The sequence below is a fragment of the Notolabrus celidotus genome, chromosome 6, assembly GCF_009762535.1.
Source record: "Notolabrus celidotus isolate fNotCel1 chromosome 6, fNotCel1.pri, whole genome shotgun sequence".
NCBI lineage: Eukaryota > Metazoa > Chordata > Actinopteri > Labriformes > Labridae > Notolabrus > Notolabrus celidotus.
Window position 1 is genome coordinate 4320822 of NC_048277.1, and position 25124 is coordinate 4345945.

At 42.9% G+C, this 25124-nt stretch overlaps 1 protein-coding gene across 1 annotated transcript in view; it reads left to right on the top strand.

Moving 5' to 3' along the window:
* Nucleotides 1-25124, top strand: part of smpd3 (sphingomyelin phosphodiesterase 3) — a 93234-nt gene that overhangs the window by 49106 nt on the left and 19004 nt on the right. The window contains exons 2-5 of the mRNA XM_034686541.1: nucleotides 323-1014; nucleotides 3417-3668; nucleotides 3757-4699; nucleotides 21133-21208. Of these exons, the coding sequence (XP_034542432.1) occupies nucleotides 713-1014; nucleotides 3417-3668; nucleotides 3757-4699; nucleotides 21133-21208 (1573 nt within the window). The 5' untranslated portion in view covers nucleotides 323-712. The remainder of the gene's footprint in view (nucleotides 1-322; nucleotides 1015-3416; nucleotides 3669-3756; nucleotides 4700-21132; nucleotides 21209-25124) is intronic.

Consider the following 25124-nt stretch of genomic DNA (forward strand, 5'->3'; position numbering starts at 1 on the left):
ATATTCGATTTAATTTATCTGATATGTAGATATTATTTTAGTTAATTCATTAAAGTTTGAAAGGCAACATCAGCCTGCCTTAAAGATCTTAAAATAAAACATTTGAACAGAATTGTCTTACGCAGATGACAACTGATGTTATTGCCTGTGTTCAAACCAGAACCTTGGGCATCAATTTACCTTCACAAACACCAAGGGACATATATTTGTCTCCTGACATGCTTCTATCCAAGTGCTTCAATCACAGATCTGCTGTCTCTGTTTCCTCCCCTCCCTATTTTTCCATCCTTTCTTCCTCTATTGATCTGCTCACTTTCTCCAGGTCCCTGGGGAAGCAGCAAAGCTTGATGGCCGCCCCCTCCTGAGGTCATTGGAGAACTTGCAATCATAGATCTAACGGGAAAGGCTCTCATCATGGAAATTCCCTGCCTCCACACTGTGCTCCTCCACCCCGCCTGCAAAGGCTATAACTGCTGAGGAGGGCTACTGAGACTGAGTCAGGCTGAACTGTGAAGATAAAAAGTCACACAAACCATGTAGTGTACCTCTCTGCAAGGAGGGGGGAGGGTCTACATTTGAGTCTGATTTATTTTCATTTATGTGATCTCTGTGGGCGCTTTGTGTTTGCTTGTTTTAAGCGTGTATGTGGGTGTGGACAGAGCTAGGGAGGAGAAAGTGACAGAGAAGAAGAAAGAGAGAGAAAAAAGAAAAAATGGTCCTCCACATCACTCCTTACACAAGTGCCTGTCTGCACTTCCTGGATGGATTATCCTGGAGCCTGGTATTCCCATGTTACTGGCTCCTGGACCGGCTCCTGGCCTCGTGTGTGGCCACCTCACTGGAGAAGCGACAGCGCTCCCAGGACCCCTGCTCCTTCCTCACCCTGTGTGTCCTGATCTCTGCGCCCCTGTACCTGCTGTTCTTCTTTATCTCCATGCCCTTCGCTCTGCTGGGTTTCATCATCTGGGCTCCTCTGCAGGCCATACGCCAGCCTTACCTGTACACCTTCCGCAGGTTAGTTCACACCTCTTGTGCTTCAGAACGCTTTTTATTCACTATAAAACCAAAACACAGATCATTCAGTTTCAACTACCTCCCCAGCATGTTAAATAAAAAACATTAGGTATGCACAGTTTAAACCCAACATGTTTTTTTCTGTTGCAAATAAGCCGTATTAAAAAATATTTTCTATAGGTTGACAGAGATCATATCAGGTGACTCCTGACTGTCTGACATAAAACTTTAATTGTTGCATCACATGATTAGCAACTTGATTACTTGGCTCTCAGACTGATCTTCCAGCTGTGCAAGATGCTTGATTCTGATTGGTCAAAACCCCTTGACTACGGTTATTAACTTTAAGGGTGTGTGAACTGCAGAGCTCAGAGAAGAAGAAGCGCTGAATGAGGACAGTTTCATGTTAAATCCACCGCTACAGGCAGAGAAGAATCCATCACCATGGAACGATAATGTCATGAACCTGAGCACAGAAAGGCGGACACAAATGCAACATAAAGGCAAAGGGTTTAATCAAAATCCAGGCATAGTCGGTACACAGGAACAACAGGCAGATGTGAGGCAAAAGGCAAAGTTGAAACAGGTAGGCGGAGATCAAAACCGGCTAGACTATGACTGTGAAAATGATAGAAGGCTGGGACGAAGACTGTGTGGTACAACGAACTGGCGACGAGACAGTGAGAGACATGAGGTTAAATACAAGAGGTAACGAGGGTGATGGGAAACAGGTGGGGAGAAACAATCAGGGAGCAGGTGTGACCAGACAGGAACACAGAGACAAGGGTTAGTGATTTCAAAATAAAACAGGGAAGACAAGACATGAAGTTGTAAAATAAAGGACACTTGACAGACATGACAGATAACTGACGAGGAATCACTGGCACTATTTTTAAAAACTGTAAACATAAATCATTTTAGATGAATAAAATAATCTTTAATCAATGTTTTTACCAACGTGTTTGTATTTAAAGTTAGTAGCCGGGTGACTTATTCCCATAACTACCTGCTAACCAAACATGATCCCTTACGTATCAGACATCTTCTGATTCCATCATAAAAGAAAACCGAGCTACTAATCAGTGCACATAAAATCTTCAGTGGTGACATTCCCTCCATCTGTTGTTGTTTCTAATTTCTGTCAGCCTGTTTCACTTTCAGTCATGTGCATCAGAATGGGTTTTAAACAAATGGAGGGAAAATGAGGCCACACAGTTCTAGCGTCATGCATCATTTTTCATGCTGCCTGCTGTTGATGAGGTTTGGAGGTTTCCAGAAGAAAACAGAGTCATTATCTTCAGTAGTGATAGGGTGCTCATCGGTCTGGCTGCCATGTGCCGGTGGCTCTCCACAATAACCCCAAACTTTGAAATACTGGGCTCTGTTTGCTTGGAGGAGCAGCCCTCTCTTCAGTGACTCATCAGCTGTCCTATCGCCTCACAGTGTGAAATGTGATAGAAGTTCCCTTTGTGTTCTTATCCAGTAATTATGCTGCTGCTGCCACAACCTTGATGCGGTAATGATTATCCAATTTGAGGGGTGCCACCGTTTTCCTAGTTTCAATCAAAGAGCAGCGATCATTTTGTAGTGAGTCAGAAGAATACAGGAACAAAAAACAGAAGAGGGGGGAGTCAGATCAAGTCACAAGAAGATGTGTCATTGGACTGTTTCCCGTATAACAATACTCTTACTTGCACATGTCTTTTAGTGGGAAGACGCATCCCTCAGGGCCCGAAATGTTAAAATGACATCAACTTAATTAAGCTAGATAATTAACTATCAATCATTCCCCACAGAGCAGCTGATTTGATCAGGTTTCAGAGCACCTTGCTGTTAAAGCTTGTATGTTTTGATGGGTTGAAACTGCAAATGTATCTGTAGCCTGCAATGCATTCACTGTGCAGCTTTCAATTTATAAGGCTTCACTAATGCTGTCCATGTCATGTTCAAAAAACAAAGTTAGACTGAGCAGACAAAACATGAACCGATGTGAAACCTTCTGAATATACTGTGGCATCAAAAATAGACAAACAGGTCTGGAGTACATAGACATGAGTGTACACTATGAAGGTCCTACAACTTGTACAGCTTGACCTCGCGGAGCTGCAGTACATGCCGATGTTTTGATGGTTAAAGCATTCAGAATAAGATTGATTTGCCTCAGATGATGCCAGCCTTTGAAATCTAAAATGATCTAAGAGATTTAAGATTTAGTCTCTCTTTGAATTTAGTGAATTGGTTTGACGCTGCTGTGAATACAAGGCAGTGTGTCTTTCAACTTATCTAACCCTCATAATGGAAAACAAGGAGCATATTTCATAATATCACAGACTTTCTTTTAGGGAAGGGTGTTTGAGTGCTCCAGGTCTCTTAATGTATATTTTACTGTTTTCTTTATGCAGACCAGACAAACACGATGCTGAGCAGGGCCAGGCTGGACCCGGTGGTCTTGGGGTTGGAGAATGGAAGCCTCAGGGGAGAAGCTTCTGTTTTAGCAGTGCCAACGTATGCCTGCTGCCGGACGCTCTGGCTAGGTTCAACAACCTGTCAGACACCCACAGGAGAGCCCGGGAGGTGGGGAAGAGGATCCGCAATGGTGCCAGTCGACCTCAGATTAAAATCTACATTGACTCACCGACCAACACGTCCATCAGGTGAGGAGAGCGGCAGGGTACATATCAAATGTTACATTAATCAAAAACAAAGGCTTATATTTCTCTTTCTATCTGTTCTGTTCATCAGTGCGGCATCCTTCAGCAGCCTCGCCACAGGTTTCCGCCGCACCTCCTCTCTGGACCATCGTCCGGACCAGACGCACACCACCAATGGCCCAGCAGACCAGGAACCTGAACTTTTCACCGAGTGCCCAATTCACGCCTCAGGTGCCGCCGACTGCCCTCTTCACTCTAACTCTGCAGGAGACCAGGCCTCCTCTGAATGCCCCCTTCACTCAGAAGGAGCAGACTGCCCCATCCATCCAGTAGAGACTAACGGTAGCTCAGACTGTCCTGTCCACACCTCAGGAGAGGCTTCAGACTGCCCTATGCATTCAACAGGGGCCCAGAATGCCCAAAGCCATCATGACTGCCCCATGCATGGAGAAGGAGTTCAACCAAAACCGACCCCAGACTGCCCACTTCACACCTCAGGGGTTCAAATCAGTATCAGTGCCCCAGAGCCAGACCCCGAGGAGGAGGAGGCTGAGACAGGGAACCATCGTACAGGGGAGCATGCAGGGGGAGACAGCATGACTGCCTCCAGGGAATCCCTCTCCCGCTACCATGGAGGCGACGGTGGCATCGGGATTTCCTCCAACAACACACTCTCACACGTCCCTCGCACATCAGTCTTTAAGCGCCCTGGACGCAAACGCCGCCATGGAGATGAAACATTCGACCACGAAATCTCTGCCTTTTTTCCTGCCAATTTGGATTTCCTGGCTCTACAGGAAGTGTTCGACCACGGAGCGGTAACCAGACTGAGGCGACAGCTGCATCGTTATTTCCCCTATGTGCTGAGCGATGTCGGGCGGTACGGCTGGAAAGGCTGCTGCTCAAGGTTCAAATTCCTGAACAGTGGGCTGATGCTGGCCAGCCGATACCCGATCCTGGACGCACGGTACGAGTGCTACCCCAACGGGAGAGGGGAGGACGCACTCGCAGCCAAGGGGGTGCTATTTGCCAAGGTTAGTCACTGACTACATTCTCTCTGCCGTCTCTTCTGCTTCACTGTCGTAAAACGCCTGACGTCATGGGAGTCAAAGTTTCAATTTGGGACACTTTGCTCTCTTTTTAGACACAAATGATATTGTTGAGGTTTATCTAAGGGCTTATCTTTGGAGTAAGAGTGGAAACACTAACCCTTCATACATCTGTGTGAGCAGATGTATGAAGGGTTAGTGTTTCAACAGTATTTGGGGGGCATGCTTTTTGTTTCTGATTGCAGTCAGAAGCAATCTGGGGGGATCCCTTGACATCTTCTCATAAACTCTAATTCCCCAAAATGTGTTTAAAAACCAAAACGAGGAGGAAGGGGCGAGATCACTATTGTATTCATCAGCTCTTCTTTTAACGACAACCTGTAAACGTTGGTGAACCCAGGAGACCAGTTTCTGGACTTTAAAGTCAAATGTTGTCTCATTCTTACCTGATCGAGGATTTAAACTGCTCCATGTTCAGAGTGTCTTTTGTTATGTTTTTTGATTCATGGTGGGGCACTTGATTTCGGTGGGTGACGAGTTCAGCATGTGGACTCTTCTACTGCAGAGCCATGCTGTTGTACTATATGCAGAATGTGGTCTGGCGTTGTCTTGCTGAAATATGTAAGGTCTTTCTGAAAAAGGCATCACCTGGATGTAAATAATATTCGGCATTAATGGAGCCTTCCCAGACATAAAGGCTAGCCCTGCCGTGTGCACTTGAGCAGCCACATGCTGTCACAGATGCTTTGTGATGTGATCCCAAATCTTGAGTCTGAGCTGAGTGAGTCCTTGAGGGGCAAGTCCAAGTTAAGTCACAAGTCAGGTGTGGCTTGAGCCCAAGTCTTAAACTTGAATCCACATCTCTGGCAAGAAGCCAGTTTCCATGTGTGTATATATGTCATGACATGAAGACTGAATGCACAGTGGATGGGATTAAACATAGTAAGGGTCCTTCTAAAAAACAGTCTCCTTGAATCATCTTTGAAGTTAGTAAGTCTGTTTTTTATTCACATTGCTAAAGTAAATAGGAAATTCAGCTTTTAATCATTTGATTCAATTTCAAACAGAGTCAGATTAGAACACGATGCCACTTTGGGCTTACGTTGATGCTTTTCATGAAAGGAAGAGTGTCTTTGCACTGATCGCTGCTTGGTGCCATTTCAGCTGAAAGCTAATCTAATCATCTCTGACACGGCTATCTGTAACGTCAGCAAGGCGGCAACTAAAACCGTCCATCGAGTCTATTTATACTGAATTAACTTATTATACATTTGTGAACGAGAGAGTGTGAAGAGAGTGTGAAAGAGGGACAGAGAGTTAAAATAACCAGCCAGTTGTCTCCATCATCATCATCGCCATGGGTTTCTGTTGTACGGCATAGACATCACATGGAAGCATTTCCTCCTTAATGTAAAAACGAGCTCCCCCTTCCTGCTCCTCATGGCAGTCAGAGCGTTTACTTCTCTGCATTGTTAACTGGGTTTAAAATAAGCAGATTGTAGACAGGACCTGGTAAATACACTGACCTTACACCCACATCCATTCAGATATAACACATCTGACATCATGGTGAGTGCACACACCATAGTAATTATACAACACTCACAACCTCTCCACATCTCCCTGCTGTGTTGGAAAAGAGAAAAATACGTGCAGCCATGTGTTTTCAAGGGCTTCAACATGGTGGTTAGGAAGCTAGCATGAAGCTGTGACTGTTTTAAGAGCCTGCATTTACAACACAGCAAGGGTGAATGGAATAATATGGTTTATAGGATTAATGTTAACTTGTTTAATCATAACTCCATAGTTATGTTTCCTGGTTAGTTTAATTCAGATGTAATCATTTCTTAATGACTGTGCCACAGAGGCATGTAGCCAGGCTTACATTTGGTGAGAGGCGTGTTAACCCTGGGTGGGCTGCACACGGCTGGTGACAGAGGTTACACACCAAAATACGTCCACAGCTGGGTGTGAAAGTAAAGCTTCATGCTAACAGTTGAAAGTTAGCATGTTTTCACCTGCATTTATTATAAGTATATGTTTAAAATACAGTGAAGCAATATTATACAGTGTTTCGGTTTAAATCAGTGAATTAGATTATATTTTATTGTCTTTATTTAGACTAGAAAATCATTGAGAGCAAAGCCCTTATCTACAATGACATAAAGGAAACATTAAGTGCAAGATAAGCAAATAAAAGATCAAATCTAAAAGAATGATGATCAATTAAAAACAGACAGGAATTGAAGTGCTTTGTCGTGAGTTGAAAGCAGATGGTGCAAAAAAGCCAAACGCAGATCTCCCAAGCTCAGAATGAAGTCTAGGAACCTGGAGTGGGAGCAAATCATTAGAGCCAGTGTGATGTGCTCCAGAGGACTAGACTAGCATGGAGGATATATAAAAGGTTTGAAACCCATTATGTGCGTTATAAATAAAAAGATATGTGTGTAAATCACACCTCTAAGCTAGAGAGGACCATCCCACATGCTTGTACAGGATGTAGTATCCCACTCAATACCGGGTACTAACTTAAGATACAAACATGTTGGTAAAAACATTGATTCAAGATTATTTTATTCATCTAAAATTATTTATGTAAACAGTTTTTAAAATAAAATACTTTATGTGTACTGATTAGTAGCTTGGTTTTCTTTTATGATGGAATCAGAAGATGTCTGATACGTAAGGGATAATGTTTGGTTAGCAGGTAGTTATGGGAAATAGAATCCTGACAGGGTGAGACAAGAGCCCGACAGGAAGCAGAGGCCAGGTAATAAGTCACCTGGCTACTAAATTTAAATACAAACACGTTGTTAAAAACATTGATTAAAGATTATTTTATTCATCTAAAATGATTTATTTTTACAGTTTTTAAAAATAGTCCCAGTGATTCCTCGTCAGTTAGTTTTACCTCACCTTACGGTCTATGGTGTCAACAAGCAGAAGCTAAATGTGTCTGAACTCTTTTCTGTGGATTGATTTGACATGACGTGTGATCAGTTTGTCTCTGGTGTTGCTCATGTTAGTGAAAGTTAATAATCATCGTCAGGGGTTTTGACCAATCAGAATCAAGCATCTTTCACAACCGGAAGATCAGTAAGAGAGCCGGGTAATAATTGTACCTAACATTAGCAGTCTATGAAGTATGTCAGGATGTGTTGATAGTTGAATGTTGTTCAAAGTGCGGTTTTAGTTGATCTACTTATAGATAAGTCTCAGAATATGAAGAAAGGTTTATGACATGATGACATGAAACTCATGAGCTGTGTGATTTCTCCAGTCAGCGCACATGTTCTTCTTCTTTTCTTGAGTTTAAATCAGGCCTCTCTCACTCAACATGTGAGATCTCCTCAGAGAGAAAGAGCAGTCGTATAAAGACGACGTGCACTGAATCAGTAACAAAGTAAGCAGTTGTTTGTGTGTGTGTGTGTGTGTGTGTGTGTGTGTGTGTGTGTGTGTGTGTGTTTTGGAGGGGGTTTTCCTGTGTCTGTGCATGCCCCTGTGATGAGTGTCGACAGTGTGTGTGTGCATTAATCAGACACGTCCTGTGGCTGTCAGGATGTGAGTCTGGCTCTGATCCAGGTCCTGCTGGGACAGCTCCTCTTCCTGTTACCTGATGCCGTGAGTGAGCATCTGTAGTTGTTTGTATCCGTACGTGCCCTTACATATAGCAGATCTAATAAAGACACACTCCATCACGGCCTGCATGCTGACAGTCTCATCCTGTTAGTCCTGCTGCCTGTTTACTGTCACTGCAGCTTACGAGCTGACCTCACAGCCCTGTTTTACTGCTCGCTCGTATAGGAGGTCACTCCAGGTCCTCCTGACAAGCTGGCTGTCGGCCAGCTGGCAGGTACACATCTCGCTGAATGTGGGTTTTACTCTCATCATAGAGAGAAGTATATTATGAGAATGATTCTCCTTCACTAGAGCACACTCTGTTAGTTGAACCTGTCTATCCATCTATCCATTCGACCTTCCTGACATGTCTACCCCCCGTGTTATAAAACCTTCCTCAGCTCGTCTTCCTACGTCAAAAACTTCAGGAATAAGCATGTTCAGGCCTCTAAGATGTCCTGAGTCATTTTGATTACGCAAAAGATTGAACTAGATCTGACAGCTAGAGCAGCGTCCCTGTGGACTCTGTGGACAGATGGCATGACTCCTGGGTTTGGACCGGTGTTCTCAGAAAGATGATGAGAGTTTATCCAGTCTGTGTTCATGCTCGCTGCTGTTTCACTGAAAGGATGATTCCCAGGGACAGAGCTGCACCGTGACTTTTGTTGGAACTTTACATTCACCCCCCAAACAACTATGCCTCACAGTAACCCAGACCCCAGGATAAACCAAAACCACTGAAACTAACAGAGTTTGATGCAAGATAGCTACCGTAGCCTGTCGACATCCACACAAGGCTAAACTCTGTGCTCTCTGTGCCTTCATTTTTACTTTGCTGCAGTAATTCTTTAACTGTAGCTGTGGATTAGTTAGCTCAATCGGACTTCCACCAGATCCGTCTCCAATCTGCTGCGGTCCGGCTCCGTGCTCTCTCTCTCTCTCTCTTTTCAGAACGCAGTACAGAGCAGGTCCTCCAGAGAGCTGGAGTCATGCGACCGAGGTTTTCCCACAGTAATTACTGAATCAAGGATTCTCCTCCTCCTCTCCTCATCCATGTTGTCTTTCTGGTCCTCTGAAAACCTCTGACCTGTTGACTCCAGGCCTGGCTCCGCTCATCATGACAGTTTGTTGTTGTAGTTAAGTGACATACGATCTGGTGATAACACAGAGTGTTTTATTCTGAAAATTAACCGGATGGTGCCGATTGATGGGTTGTGCTCCGGCATCTGGCAAAAATAGAAGTCTTGTGTGTCTGATCCAGAGGGCTCCGACCTGGAGGATCAGAGAAACAGCCGAAACGCAACGGAGCGGATCCAGTGGAAGTTAACACGTTGACTAGAATAGAAACCTATCAGATCCACATCTGTGACGGATCAGAGACAGACCGGACACGGATCAGGTGGAATTTGTCTGTAACTCTTTCACAGCATGGTAATAAGTACAAGTTGTGCTGTTGATCAGTTGTCATCATCAGCATTGCATATTCATTTTCTGTGGTTGTTGCATGGTTGAGTGACACTGATGCTGAGGTCAGACTACATATTATAAGCATGATTACAGCCCGATCCAACAGACGTCGTGTGTCAGCCCTGTAAATCAAACGAGTGCACATCTGTGACGCCTCACCACCATCCTTCAGAAAGTTTAGCAGGTTTAAGTTTCATCTACGATGTGTACCGTTGCATCAGTGAGTTTGACCAATGAGAGCACAGAGCTCTCTGTACATGCCAGAGTCCAGAAGGTAAACAAAAAAATGGTGAAGCGGAAGAGGAATGACACAGTTGGTGATGTGAGACAGAAAAAAAGTTTGTCAAGCTCCAACAGCATCCCTTCTTTCATGATGTGTCATCGAAGGATGACCAGGACTGAAAGAAGAGACATGTTGGTGAGGAACAGCAACTCATGAGTATCTGCATTAATCATTTCTAGATGTCGTCTGGTTCAGACCTTTTTCCTTTTACCACGCCACTTGTATATTTTCATACTGCACGCTGTGCTCGCACTGCATGTTGTTTTTCACATCAATGAAACATGGCTCAGCTTTGGCTTCTGCCGGTCTGTCCTCTGAAGCCGTGTCTCCCAGCCAGCTGCAGGCTTTGATGTGCCGGCTGTTCGCCGCCCGTCTCTCTCTGTCCTGCAGACGTCTTGGCAGCCCTCCAAGGCAGCATCTTGTTATAAACCCTTGCTTCCCCTCTGTGAACCTTTGGTCATTCTCTCTCATTGCCACTCAACACTCCGGCGTGCTTTGCGGCCAGCTGGGATGCATCTCATTAGATTGAGTTAATTTGATGTACCTGATGTTCACGCTGTGTTTCCGTTAGCAGCTTACAGAGACATAGTGTTTGTTCTTTCATATCTGACTCTAACCAGGATGCAGAGTCAAAAGATGATGTTAAAGTCATGATCCTTACATTTCTGCTGTGTGACTTCACATTTTATTACCAGTCAGAGTTGGGGGTGATACTGAAATACCATCTACCAATAATTCAGTGTTGATCCATAACTTTTCTTTGAAGACGAGGATAACGCTGCTCAAGTAGCACTTGTTCCTGCAAATTGCAGTCAGCTTGGTGAGCGAAGTGGAGTGCAGGGGTTTACACATGGGCACAATCTCACAAAGCTAGAATTAAAAACACTGTGAAAATCACAGTGTTCAAAGTGCCCTCAGTGAGTGGGCCAAGCGCAGAAATACTGAAAACACCTGGTGGGTGCAGAAGCATGTTCATGTTTATATGCATGAATGTGTACTTAAGTGTCTGGATACATAAAATGTATTATTGATGTTAAAAACAAAATAACCCTGGGAGATTTATGAAAACAACGATGAAGCAATGAACTGGGTTTTTTATGTAATGAAAAAATAATAATCTAACGTAAGCAATGCTCTGTGGTTATCCCTCACACATTCTTTTGTTAATTATAATTAATATAAATTCTGCCCTTTGTTGATGAGTTTAGTCTCTGTATTTAAACAAATTGTTCTTCCTTTCACATGAATGTTTTTACCTGGAGAGCAGCAGCTGGTCAGCAACGTAAATCTAAACAGTCTGGTGTCGAGAAGTGACGCACTAGTGAGACTGAGAGAGAGAGATAGAGATAGAGATAGAGAGAGGGAGAGAGAGAGAGAGAGAGAGAGAGAGAGAAGCAGAGGGAGAGAGAGAGACAGAGAGGGAGAGAGAGAGACAGAGAGGGAGAGAGAGAGAGGGAGAGAGAGATTATTAATTAAAAATGTTTCCCTAAAGAGAGAGCCAGCTCTGGCTCCGTAATTAAAGCTTTTCAGTCCCAACATTTATCCCCTCTTATAATTATTTCAGACTACTAAGTGGATGGTTGATGAGTGTGTGTGTGTGTGTGTGTGTGTGTGTGTGTGTGTGTGTGTGTGTGTGTGTGTGTGTGTGTGTGTGTGTGTGTGTGTGTGTGTGTGTGTGTGTGTGTGTGTGTGTGTGTGTGTGTGTGTGCGCTTGTAAATATACAGTTTGAATGAATTACAAAAGATTAGGCCTCCCAACAAGGACCCACTCCAATCTGGATTGAGGAGAAGTGACATCAAAGGGAGTTTCCTCGAACCCACCCCGACCTCAAATGTCCAGAAGAGTTATTAATGAGTTTATCATCAAGGTATACTCCAGCTACTTACACACATTTATCCTGTTCACACCCACAGAGAGTCACACTTGTCTCTCCCTGAAAACTTCATCAGATGCAGCTCACACAGCAGAAAACACACTTTTAAAGCTTTATTTAGATCTAAATGATCTTCTTTCTGTGACAGGGAACAAAAACCAGGACTTCAAATGAGTTAGTCACAATCACTCACAGGAACTGTGGTCATTCTTTAAATAACTACACTATACAGTACACTAAAGTTAGGGACAAATGTGAGCAATAATTGGCAAAAATAAGACCTCTTGAGTAAGACTTGACCTCTCCCTTACATCAACACATTTGTTTTTAGAATCATCATTCAGACATTCAAAGTCATGAACAGAGCACTTTAATGACATGTTTTAATGTCATGTGATTTTAATGTTAGTAATCAGAGACATACAGAAAGCCCAACTTACTTACTCCATGCAAGTCCAGTTTTCCTTTTACTGTACGTTGACTTTTCTATGGCGACCCATTTTGATAAATCTCTCATTTATTGAATTAGTTAGTGCTCATTCTCCATCTTATAGCAATCACTCTTTGAACCTGTAACTGTAAGAGGTGTAAGTCTATGGAGTGCATGCCCACTTTTCTCAATGGTAGACTCTCCTAGATATAAACCCACAGACTGCACAACTTCAGTCAACATGAAAGGATCCTGATTTTTGTTATTTTGTCTGACCAGTCTTGACGAGCCTTCACTGACTGTCTCAAGACTTGATTTGACTCTCATCGGACACATACGTTGAACTTTTTTACTTTATCTGAGGCTTGTCATGAATATTTCTTGGTTTGGACTTCAACTACCTGTCTCAAGATTTGACTTGAACTCATCTCAACTGATTTCAGCTTTCATCAGAGCTTGAAGATTTCTGCACATCTTGTCTGAACTGACCTAAGACATATATGGAAAGGCCTGCAACTCTGCTCAGGATTGTCACATCTAAGTCACATAGATCTGCCTCTGACCTGAAGCTCTTGGTTGAGTTTAGACTTAGAGCTCAATTAGCTCAAGTCTTTCTTAACCAAAGACTGTATAATAAATGGACGTAGTCTCTGTGACGTCACCCACCTGTTTCTGAAGTGCTGTTTTGAAACCAATCATCAGCGGGTGCCATATTGGAAATGCTGAGCTCAACCTAACTTCTGTTGAGCTACTATAAGGTAAAAGGGCAGGCCTTTAGTATCCTTGCTAACGGCTACAGTGTTACCACCTGTCAATCAAGTCAGCTACGCCCTTATTTAGGCAAAACTTGTAATCTTAATATCTTGGAAAAATAACAAGTTATTAAAATGAAATAGAAAAATGAGCTCAGACCTAAACTGTTTTTTGAACCAGGTTGTAAACATGTTTATTTCTGCTGTAAAGATCGTCTTCTTTGAATTGGTGTGTATGTGGTTTCTGGTGTCTCTGCAGCCAGCCTCTAGTGGGCGCTCGATGAACTGAAGTTTATTGGATTCATGTTTTAAGACAGGAGGTTGCCACTTGGGCCTCACAGCTAGAAGGTTCCTGGTTCGAATCCCCGGCCGGGTGGGTGCCTTTCTGTGTGGAGTTTGCATGTTCTCCCCGTGCATGCATGGGTTCTCTCTGGGTACTCCGGCTTCATCCCACAATCCAAAAACATGCTCAGGTTGATTGATCACTCTAAATTGCCCGTAGGTGTGAGTGTGTGCATGAATGGCTGTCTGTCTCTCTGTGTTAGCCCTGTGATAGGTTGGCGACCTGTCCAGGGTGTACCCTGCCTTCCGCCCGAAGCCAGCTGGGATAGGCTCCAGCCCCCCGTGACCCCCAACGGGATAAGCGGTCAAGATAATGGATGGATGGATGGTTGCCACTTGGTCTTAACTTTACTTGAATTTGTCTCAATTTACTTTCAACTTAGCTTCGAATTTACCTATTCATCATTTTCATGTATTCAAACACATGATGGAGGGTGTGGTGATGTCTCAGGCTGCAGTTTTTGGGCCCGTGCAGGGCTGAGGTGAAGCAGGCGTGTGAGGAGATATTAGTGACGGTGTCCTCGTCTTCTGACATTCCTCGATCAGCCCCAAACCAAAAGCATTATCATGATGTTTGAAGAGGAGGGAACGATTACTTGTGTCTTCAAGTTTGTATCAGAAAAACACTGCTGTGCGTCACTGTATGTTCATAACAAGCAGAGGGACGTCCAATGAGAGCTCTTATGTCCATCTTACCTCAATAATGTTCCCTCTTAATATCAATCAACCACTGACTTTAAACTTTAGATCTCTAGACACTTCATTTTAAGACCAATTGCACCAGGTGTACAACACAGCCCTTTATTTATTTAACTGTTTATGATTTTTAAAAAAAGAACAAGAACAGAGCTGCTAAGTCTGCTCTGAAAAGAATAAATATCAATAATGTTAATGGTTTGATGACCCAAGAGACAAAACCACAGCTCCTCAATCATCCTGCTGCCTTCAGCTGACTGGCTGTCATGACCACTCTTTGGCTGCTCGTTTTCTTAAACTCATGCGCCTAATGTGAGGTGAAATCTCTGCTTACTCCTTGTCTGATGGTACAGTTAAGATAATTAGTCACAGCAGCCTCAGAGCTTTCAGAACCAGGCTTTTGGTTTGCCTCTGGTGTGAAATCGTCTCTCACAGCTCACTCCAGTCCCGCTTTGTTGCGTCTCAATAACTCGTAATGAGAGGAAGTCATGTCAGATCCTGCATTCTGACTCATTTGCTGTTTTTTTAAAGGATTTAATTTAATTTCACATTATTTTTATTCTCAAGCAGCAGGAGGGGAAATAACATGTTCAACACATATCAGCATAAATTGCTTCCAGTTAAAGCTTTCCTGTGCAGAGCTCCTATCAGCTTTGGCATCAGCTAAACTCCATCCTCTGCAGGGACCGTGGATACAAACACATTGAGAGTCCATTCTTCTGTGCATGCATGAGTGCATGCACACACACACATGCACACACACACATAACATTCCCCTCAGGCCTCTTGTCAGTTTCAGGGTGCACACACACCTATTGAAGCATAGATAAGCCCCTGAAATATTAATAGAGAGCGCATCATGCAGATAGAGAGACAAGCAGAGGAGGAGCAACAGAAAGGGAAAGAATGAGGACAGTGTCTGTGAGAGGGGGGCAAAGAGGAAAGATGAGATGATTAGATGAAATTTTAATTATCCCTGTTGTGAGGGGAACTCAAAACTGGGAAATAAAATGCATCCAAAGAATTTAATTAATGTGATGGAAACAAACATCGGCCCTCCTGAGCGGCTGGGCTCCTGCGTATATTTATTGATTTAATTAAAGTTGGAAATTTAGAACTTAAAGAACTAATAAGTTATAACAAGTCATTCGCTTTCCTACTGAGCTGTGTGCATGTTTGTGTGTGTGAGTGAGAGTGTGTGTATGTGTGTGTGTGATGTACAAAATGTTACAGGGGAGGCTTGCACACAGAGACCAAAACAAAGATTTACACGTCCTCTTGATACATTAAGGCAGACATTAAAAAATGTTCAACAGTGCAAAGAGTGCATGGATGTACTGTAGAATTTGATGCATAACACTTTTAATACCAGTGTGAGCAATATGCTGGTTCAAAATGCAGCAGTATTATTTGCGTTATGGTATTTCATCCAGATGATCGATACCTGACACCTATTAACACTAGACTGAGCTCAACTATCAGGTTGATGGCAGCGTGGCAATACAGATGGTACTAGAAAGAGCTACATATCTGCACACTGCTGAACACAGTGGAGGTCTTCATGCAGGAACACAGTTTATACTGTTGAGACTTATATTCTGGAATTAATGGTACATAGCCGCTCTGAATTTAGTCCAAGGTGCTCTGAAATGCTGCCAGTCCTTCTGTAGATCTTGTTTTACCACCTGTACAGCTCATATTGTGCTGGAACAGTACTTGGAGTGATGGATCATTGAGGCAGCCTTTTCATTGTTGCTCTGTTGGCATCTGCAGAGTTGTTCTTGGCAGACTTGGTCCGGTACAACGTGGTGCTTATACAAAAAGCAACCGTACCACAGAAATAAAGTGTTTCATGCTTTCCTGCGTTGCTCAGCTATTTTCAGCAAAACCAACACAGCCTGTCAAATTTTCACTGACTCACTTCTTATGCAACATTATTGGAGAAGTTAATGGACCACTGGCATTTAGCGTAATTGGACGACTTATTTTCTTCTCCTCTTGCCCACCCAGTCTCACAAAACACTCATCCATTAAGAGTAATTCAATTAGTGCCTCAAACATTCAGAGGGAAACGTACATCCTTTGCTCAGAGGTGTATTTACTGAACTTCAGTCTAAAATGTGAGCTTTGTGTTTGCTATTCAAGTCAAGCTAATCAGGCTAAGGCTTTATTGTGGCTTTTAGAAGTTTTCGTTTAGAGCTCCTCTGCAGATACCAAGCCAAAACAGCCATCCCATTACTGCCAATCAGCTTCCACTTGTCTAAATGAACGGCCCTCTCCAGAACGAGGATTTAACACCATAGTTCATTCATCACAGAGATGAATGCTGAGGTTTGTTCTTCATTACATCAGACATGATCTGAAATAACGTGCACACAAACAAGTTCTTCAGTCACAGGAGGAAACATGTACATATGGATGGATTCTACTGTTTGTTTCACTTGTAACATCGATGCAGCTTCTGTGACCAAGCTTGGCACGCTGACAAAAAGCCAGGCACTTAATATCTTAATGTCTCCTTCAGAAACATTAAAGACAACAGGATAGCAAATGGCAGCAGTGTTGTTTTCTGAGGAAAATAATAGGTACTTAGTGTTCTCACCTTTCTTACTGTGCCTTGTCTGAACTACCTATCCCAGAGAGCACTGCAATCAGACAGAGTGAGACTGACATGTCTCTCCCAACCATCTTTTTAGTTCCTCAGTTCAACATCTGTGCCTCAGTCTGTTTATGCTCTTCCTCTTTCTCTCCTCATCCAGTCGTCATTCTTTTGTTTTCACCATCATACTCTGATCAGGGTTGCAGAGTTGTGTTAAATCTCAGCCATAAATCATTTCTGCACTTGATTACATAAAATGGGAACTATTTTTCCCTTCCAGAGGAAAGTTCATCCGAGTGAGATGTTAATGGGTGTTCACTGTAGATAAAGATAGACTCTCATATTCTAGATGATGCAGACGTTCCCCTGATAGCACTCACTGTGAGGTGACATGACATCCAGTGAGGAATACCTTTTGACTTCACTTCCTGATACGACAGATTTGTTACATCGGACTTCCATCAGATCCGTGTCATCCGTCTCCGATCCGCTGAATATCCTCCTCCTCTCCTCATCCATGTTGTCTTTCTGGTCATCTGAAAACCTCTGACCTGTTGACTCCAGGCCTGGCTCCGCTGAGATTGATGCGTAGTGCTCCAGCATCCGGCAAAAATAGAAGTCTTGTGTTTCTGATCTGGAGGGCTCCAACCTGCCGGATCAGAGACGCAGCGGATCCTGTGGAATTTAACACATTGACTAGAATAGAAACCTATCAGATCCCGTGCTGTGACAGACTGGACACAGATCTGGTGGAATTTGACCATTATGGTTGTTTCTGTAGTCGATGTTATCTGCTTCACCAGAGCATCTTACAGATTCTGCTCCCACTCAGGCCTTCATGGTAACCAGAGCCACTCATGAGGAAAGCTCTCTGACATACAGCGCCCAGTTTGACAATCCAGGACTTTGCCGTGTTCTACTTCACATGGTAGAGTCAAGGAGTTTCACTGCTGTGTCCCACTTGAAAAGGTCTTACTCTCCGTACATGTTGCAGTGAGCATTGGTACACAGAGTTTGTCTTCTATTGTTGGATAATTCTATCCAATGCCCTCAAATGGTCAGCATGTGTGACTCCTGTTCAAAGCTGTTTTTAAGGTGGATATAACAGGTTGTACTCAGTCTCGTCTGCAAGACTCAATCCACTCCACCCAATCGCCTTCCACTTCAAACTAACCACCCCACAATCATCATCTCCCTTTCTTTGCAACCCTTTATTCCTCTTCATAATCATCAGTCTGCATCCACCCACTGGCACTCGAGAGCTGGCAGCCTCGAACTGGCTGTGTCTTGTTTCTGTGTGGCTGAAGGACTCCTCTGCACTGATGCTAAAGGTGTCTGATTAAATCTCCAGTGATGATCCATTTACTGCAGCTTTGCTCACACTCTGCTGCACAGGGAGTGGAGGAATACTGTCCGGAAGAATTACTGAAAAATGTATAAAGTCTATGAGGACACGTTGAAAAAATAAAAGCCTCAGCTGTGTTCATTTTATGAGGTTGAGTCAGAATGTCTTATGTACAGAGCGTCCTAGACAACCGCCTATGTGTAACCAGTGCCATTTGTTAAAAGTGATCAATATCTGACATTTTTTCCTGTTGATAGAAATGTTAATCCCCCAGAGACCACAGCAAATCATTCACAGTGCAGAAGAAAATGTCAACACTGCAAATGCCAGAGAAGAAAATGTGTAATTTTGTCTTACAAATTATAATCATCACCACTTTTATGTGCAAACAGGCTTTTTCTTGTAGCTCACAGAAGCTTCTTCTTCATACCTAACATTTCAATTAGAATAAAAGCTTTGTCAACAGTGAAACGGTTAAAAGAACAGCTGTGTAGGATGTCCCCATCCATTTTGAACCATGCCCTCAGGCCTTTTGTTTTAATGTGCTGGTGAAGTCTGGTGAAGTGTTGAGCCTGAAATTCACTATCAGGGGAATCAGGGCTCCATCCCTACGTGGTGAAACCAATAGTTAATATTGACATTTCTGCTCAGAAGTGGATTTATTTTTAAGAGCATTGGTTATACTGTGAAAACTGAGGCAGATTCTGACATGATTTTTGAGTCTCAAGACTGCTCTTGGAGCCGGGCTGAATTTTACCTCCACCACTGCTGTTGCCGTACAGTATCCACAAGACTTATGAGCTGCTCCCAACCAGCTAGATGAAATCTCCTCCAATCAGATGGGAGATATTTGCGGCCTGCCTGTCTTTGTTTCTAGTCAGAAAAACAGAATCTAATGTTTGCCTCTGAAAGTAAAAGTGAAAGTGCTTTTCCATGTCTGGAACTGAAAACAGGAGCCAACAGTGTATCTGGTTGTTGGACGCTCATCAGCAGAGACAACAGGGCTCCTAGATATGTCTTCTTATCTCACATCTCTCTTTCTTATGCCCATGAGTCATGCTTATCTTACATATTTATAATATGATGTAACTATGGCTGAGTTTTTACACGATGAGTGTCTCATCATTGAAATAAATGCAAAGATTCTGAGACCTCAATTACACAGTTTTAAGAATTGTTAATATGCTTATCTTGAAGTGACCAAAAGTGACCATATTTGGACGAATATAGTAGATGCTAATTGCTACAGCGATTGTATTTATTCAAATATGAGACATTTTAATCTTCAAAATACATCAGAAAAAAAGCGGGATCATCCTTTATCCGGGGTTTAGTAAGTAAATGTCAATGTTTGTTATAACTACTTATCTATAAAGTCAGTGTGCTCTCTTGTGACTGAGGCCAGCTGTGACTCACCTCTATAATACAGAGGGATGAAAGATGGAGTCACCAAAACAGACCGAGTTTCTAAAAACTAAAGCAAAGGTGTTTTCTTCATACACGCAGATTTGATCTCAGAAGAGTCCTTCCCCTAAAATGTAGTGTTAGAAAGAGGGAATGGGATCCACATATAACAAGGTCGTCCTCTTTTTGGCCCGATACGATATATATATTTTCTCTCTAAATGGAACCATCATTTTAAGCATGAGCATCATGCTCCATTAAATCAGACATGAAAGTAGCTGTCGAGGCACAGTGGTAAAGAAAATGTTTGTTCAGGTAACAAACCACCTGAGAAAATCACCGCTCATTTACTTTTTGTTTGCCTTCAGTGAAGTTGGCCCCTGTTTGTTTGGTCATTTGAAAGAAAGTAATTTAATTACTTGGAGACATGGCTGCCACGTCTCATGCCCAGTCTGTTCAAGGAACGTCATAATAGAGAAGGGCTTGTCATTATAATATGGTTATTATAATTATACACGGCTGACATGTCGTAATTAATTAAACACTGAAGTCTTGAGAGTTTCATCATTATTTCTTAATTATCTCTGTTTGGTGGATGTAAAGTTCTTCTTATGGCACTTGTGTTTTTATTAGACAACCAACCCTAATGCTGATGTGGTTAACACTCTGAGGGCCTGATCTACCAAGATCCCAAATAATGAGCGCAAAATTGCATGTGCAAACTGGAATATTGCACGTGCTATCAGTGGGCGTGTTGCGGTTGACCTACTATGACTGTGTGTACAATTTATAACAAAGCAAAAGTGGTGCGGGCCGAGGATTTTAAATGAGGATTTCGCGTGTGCTACTGGCTGTCACCGTGGAGAGTTTGAGAGAGCAGCGTGGCCGTAAACAAAAAACGAAGTTTGAATTCATGGAGGTCTTGATAGAGGAGGCAATTAAACACACTGGTGAACTCCAGCAGAGACATCTCAGCGTTGCCAGAAGAAATGCGATTTAGGAGGCCATCTGTGAAAAGATGATTCATGTGGGAGAAAGCAGAAGATCTGCCGCTGGAATGATCCAGATGCAAGAAAATGCAGTGTTGCAAGGAGTTTCTCCATAGGAGATATTGCATGGCTCCTTTTTGATATGAAAACACCGCCCGCTATCTGTTTCAGATTTGATAAATCACATTGCGCGTGTTAAATGATCACATTTGCATCTCCTCCTCCCAGTATTTTGCACGTTCTGATGATCTACATGTATTCTGCATATTCATGAAGGCAAACACGCTAAATGGATTGCGCGTTCTATTTTGCTCATTTGACAGACACAATCCTCGGTGCTCCCAGTTAGTACATCTGCTTTGCCTGCGCTATCAAGTTGCACATGTTTTTATACACGCAAACCTTTAGTAGATCGGGCCCTAACTGCAGCAGTTTAGTGAGTTAATGACTTAGTGTCCCCACAGGGATCAATAAAGTTTCACCTCATTTCATTTCCTGTCGCACCATCTAATTGGTGGTGTTGTTACCTAGCATGCTTCACACACAGACGCACTTTTCTGATTCTGCTCTCAACACTATGGAGGGACTTGATGTTGTGTTTCTCTCTGCTCCCCTGCAGGTTCACGTGGGCACCTCCCATCAGGAGCAAAGGGTTGTGGGATACCTCACGAGTACACACCTCCACGCCATAGAAGGTAAAGTGACATGTTTTATGGATGTTCAAACTTTCTCTCTGTGTTTCTGCACACGTTTTACTGCACATGCATGCAACACTCAACCACTATAATATTGTCAGTAATTTAAACTCAGTTTGAGCTGAAAGGTGTGGAGTATCTTCACTCTTCATGTGTCTGTGAGATTATCCCTCACTGGAACAGCCAGACAGCTATGACCATCTAGCTTTCCACACAGCCCAGTGTGCCTATGTGTGTGACTGTGTGTGTGCGTTTTTATGTCCAGATAGCTAGATTAATGGGCACATCAAAACCCCCCGTGTTGCCTCATCCTGCTGTTCCCATGGCGACTGGCTCAAGCTGTTTAAGGCGTCACAGACCTATTTAAAGCCTCTGGTCGATGCCTCCCTCATTTTTTACCAAAGACACGTCTCCCCCTTCCCGTTCTATTCTGGGCTCTTCCTACGCCTCTCTGTGGTCTAAAAATAGCTGTGCCAGGGCTGTTTCTAAAGATACATCAAACACAAAGCCGCTGGGATGGGGGGGTTGGAGAGGTGGAGCAGGGTGGGGGTTATACTGGGGAGAACAGGAATGAGAAAAAAGGGGGAGGAGCGATGAGACCTGATTCTTTTCTGAGAGGATGGAGTAGTTGTACATGAGTAATCTGTATTCCTTCAGAGGAAAACATGTGATGTGACTGTGTGATTGACTCTAAACAGAATACAAACTGTGCTCTGATTGGTCCACGAATGGATTGACAACAGAGTAGTTTTCATGTGCCTTGTCAATCAATCAATCAATCAATCTTTATTTATATAGAACCAAATCCCAACAAACGTTCTCCTCAGACTCTTTCAAACAGAGATGGTCTAGACCGTACTCTATGTTCTATTATTAACAAAGACCCAACATCAAGACAGGATCAGATCCAGTCCCATCTCACAGACAGGACTCAGTCTGATCTCATCTTAATCCACCATGAGCAGAGCACTTTGCAGCATTTAGCAAGTTACAGTGGCAAGGACAAACTTCCTTTAACAGGCAGAAACCTCCAGCAGGACCAGACTCATGTTAGACACACATCTGCTGAGACCGGGTTGGAGAGAGGGATAGAGGGAGATGAAGAGAGAGAGAGAGATGATAGTGGTGAGACGGATAGTAGTAGTTGTAGCAAGGGAGCTCAGGGACCCCAGAAAGGTCTATGGTTAGTAACTTTAATGGGACAGGGAGAGTTAAAGTAAGAGACAGGCAGACAGAGGAGATAGAAGGAAAGACAGGATCCCAGTGTGTCAGTCTAAGCCTATAGCAGCATAACTAAGAGCTGGTCCAAGCCTGATCCAGCTCTAACTATAAGCTTTATCAAAAAGGAAAGTTTGAAGCCTACTCTTAAAAGTAGAGAGGGTGTCTACCTCCCAGACCCTACTTGTAGATGATAACTGAAGGTTCTACCTCCCATACTACTTTTAGAGACTTTAGGTACAACCAGCAGGCCTGCATGATGGGAGCGTAGTGATCTTGTGTGCTGTTATTTACCAAAAAACCTGTCATGGCAATGTCTCTAATAATAAAACATTGCAAATAAAAGATGTCATACATTTTTGGATGGGCACATCAGACCTCTAATGCACCATTATTTATTCTATCTAAGAGCTGTCAGAAGCCTATGATCTATCCATTCTGGATGGATGGAGCCTATCCCAACTGTCATTAGGCGAGAGACTGTTTGCCAGTCCATCACAGGGCCAACATGAAGAGACAAACAACCATTCACAGTCACACAGTCACACCAACTAGCAATTTAGAGTCCCCAATCAACCCCGCCAGCATGTTTTTGGACTGTTGGAGGAAGCCACTTACCATGCAGCCCCTTTTGATATTACACGTTTTCAGTTGTTTGTACCAGTTGTTCAAATCAACCCAGTTTTGTATGCAAAGTTTGCATGTTAGTTTCAGACTGTTCCCCTGAAACCACAGATGAATGTTAACAACAGAATCATGTTGAATATACACATGGGCCTTTTCAACAAGTCTATTTAATCTAGAAGTCGAGAGGGGGTTTGAGTGAGTCATTTATTACGCTTTGACTACACGTACATGAAAATAAATGACTTTGTTACAATAACAGCATTCAAGTTTTCATTGAAAGTGAAGCCGAAACAAAGTTGCATTCACACAAATACAAATACACAAACACACAAGACAATGTAAAGCAAACTCTCGCCCACATCTCAGGCTTCATCAATCTCTGAGTGATCCAATAACAGAAAAAAACCCATTTTATTTTACATGTACTGGAGCTGAAGCTGAGAGTAATCAAAGCCAAAGCCACCCACTCACCCACCAACATCTTGACACCTCTTTGTTTCTCACACTCTCCACTATTCAGCTGTTATTTCTCCCTCACACACTCTCACCTACCGCCTCCACCCTCCTCTATCCAGCTCCAATTTATCAGATTTACTGGCAGGAGAGAGCCGGAGGAAACGCTGCCAAAGCAAAACAGCACCAAATGTGACATAATATTGTGTCACTAATATTAGAAACATAATAAATCAGATTGTTAAAATAAGTTGGTGAAATCAGGCGCAGCTGTGTGAAGCTTGTGTGTTCCTGTAACATGTGACGATACAACATGTGTAAACTCTGAAGTGAGAGGACAGAAGCTGCTTCATGCTCACGCTGTCTGCCGTTCTGTTCTGGAGAGATTGTCTCTGTTGGATTTACAAGAACTTGTTTCTCTGAAAACAGCTTCCTGCTGCTGGAAACAAGATTGATGAGAAGAGTAACAAGAAAACAAGTCTCAAAATCTGGAGGGCATGAAACCAAAACAAAGAGCTGAAAGAGGCTGACACATTATGTATGGTCAAGGGAATGTGCTGAAATCATTAGAGCCATTGTTCAAACATGAAAATATGAATCAGTGTAAAGTTCAATATCAGTAATGTGTGGTAAAGGAAAAAGGTTACGCATTTATGATTATCATTATGACTTAGAGTATGATCATTATTTATATTTGAATCATGTCATGACTTATTTCATGCTCTTGAGAGTATCTCTGAAACACATCAGGATCTAAGTATTGGGGCTGCTGTACTTTGTAACCTCAGGATAAAACAGGATGCATAAATCGTGCATTACTCATCAGCTATCTGCCCCATCTCAAGGTGTGATTCAAAATATATACAGTGCTAATGACTCCAGTACCAACATGGGAGTTTTACACTTGAGCTCTTACTTTGCATCTGATGGTGAAGATGAGCTGTCAGCAGCACCTTCACACTCAGGTGCAGAGCTCTGTTGCTCAGCCAGACAGATGATGAGCCGAGAGGTTCCAGTTTGCCATGACATGCAGACTTGACAGAGGTGAAAACTGTTTGGTAACGTAACATGGGTACAATAGTCCCTCCCCTGAGTAATCAAGCATCTCCATTTGATTAAGCAGCTGCAGATCTGCATGCATGTATCTGGAAAAGGTCTTAAAAAAGAGGACACTTTTGCACCAAATGAGCACACCTGTCTGGTTTTAAATGCAACAGAACTGAGAATATATTTTCTCTGCAGTACATTTGGAGGAACATTTAGCCCTTTGCAGGTGCTCTGCAGGATAACAGGATCTGAACAGTAGATCTGTACTCAATCCCCTTGGTGACAAACTTGTGTTTTCTACATAGATGAAAGAATTTTAGCTAGACTCATATTGCACAGGATAGTAGCCTGTGTTGGATCAGCGAAGGCTAAAATATTTCAGTTTGCTGGATTGTTGTTTCATACTGGGTCTTCTTATGTAGTGTTAATGTATATTGTTTAATATGATATTAAACCCTATTGTTCGACATTGTTTTGTTATATTTTTTTAAGGTTATTTTAACATTTCTGACTGAAAATACAAAAAGTGAAACAGCTGTGAGGTCTATCATCACGCACAGCCCTGCTCTTC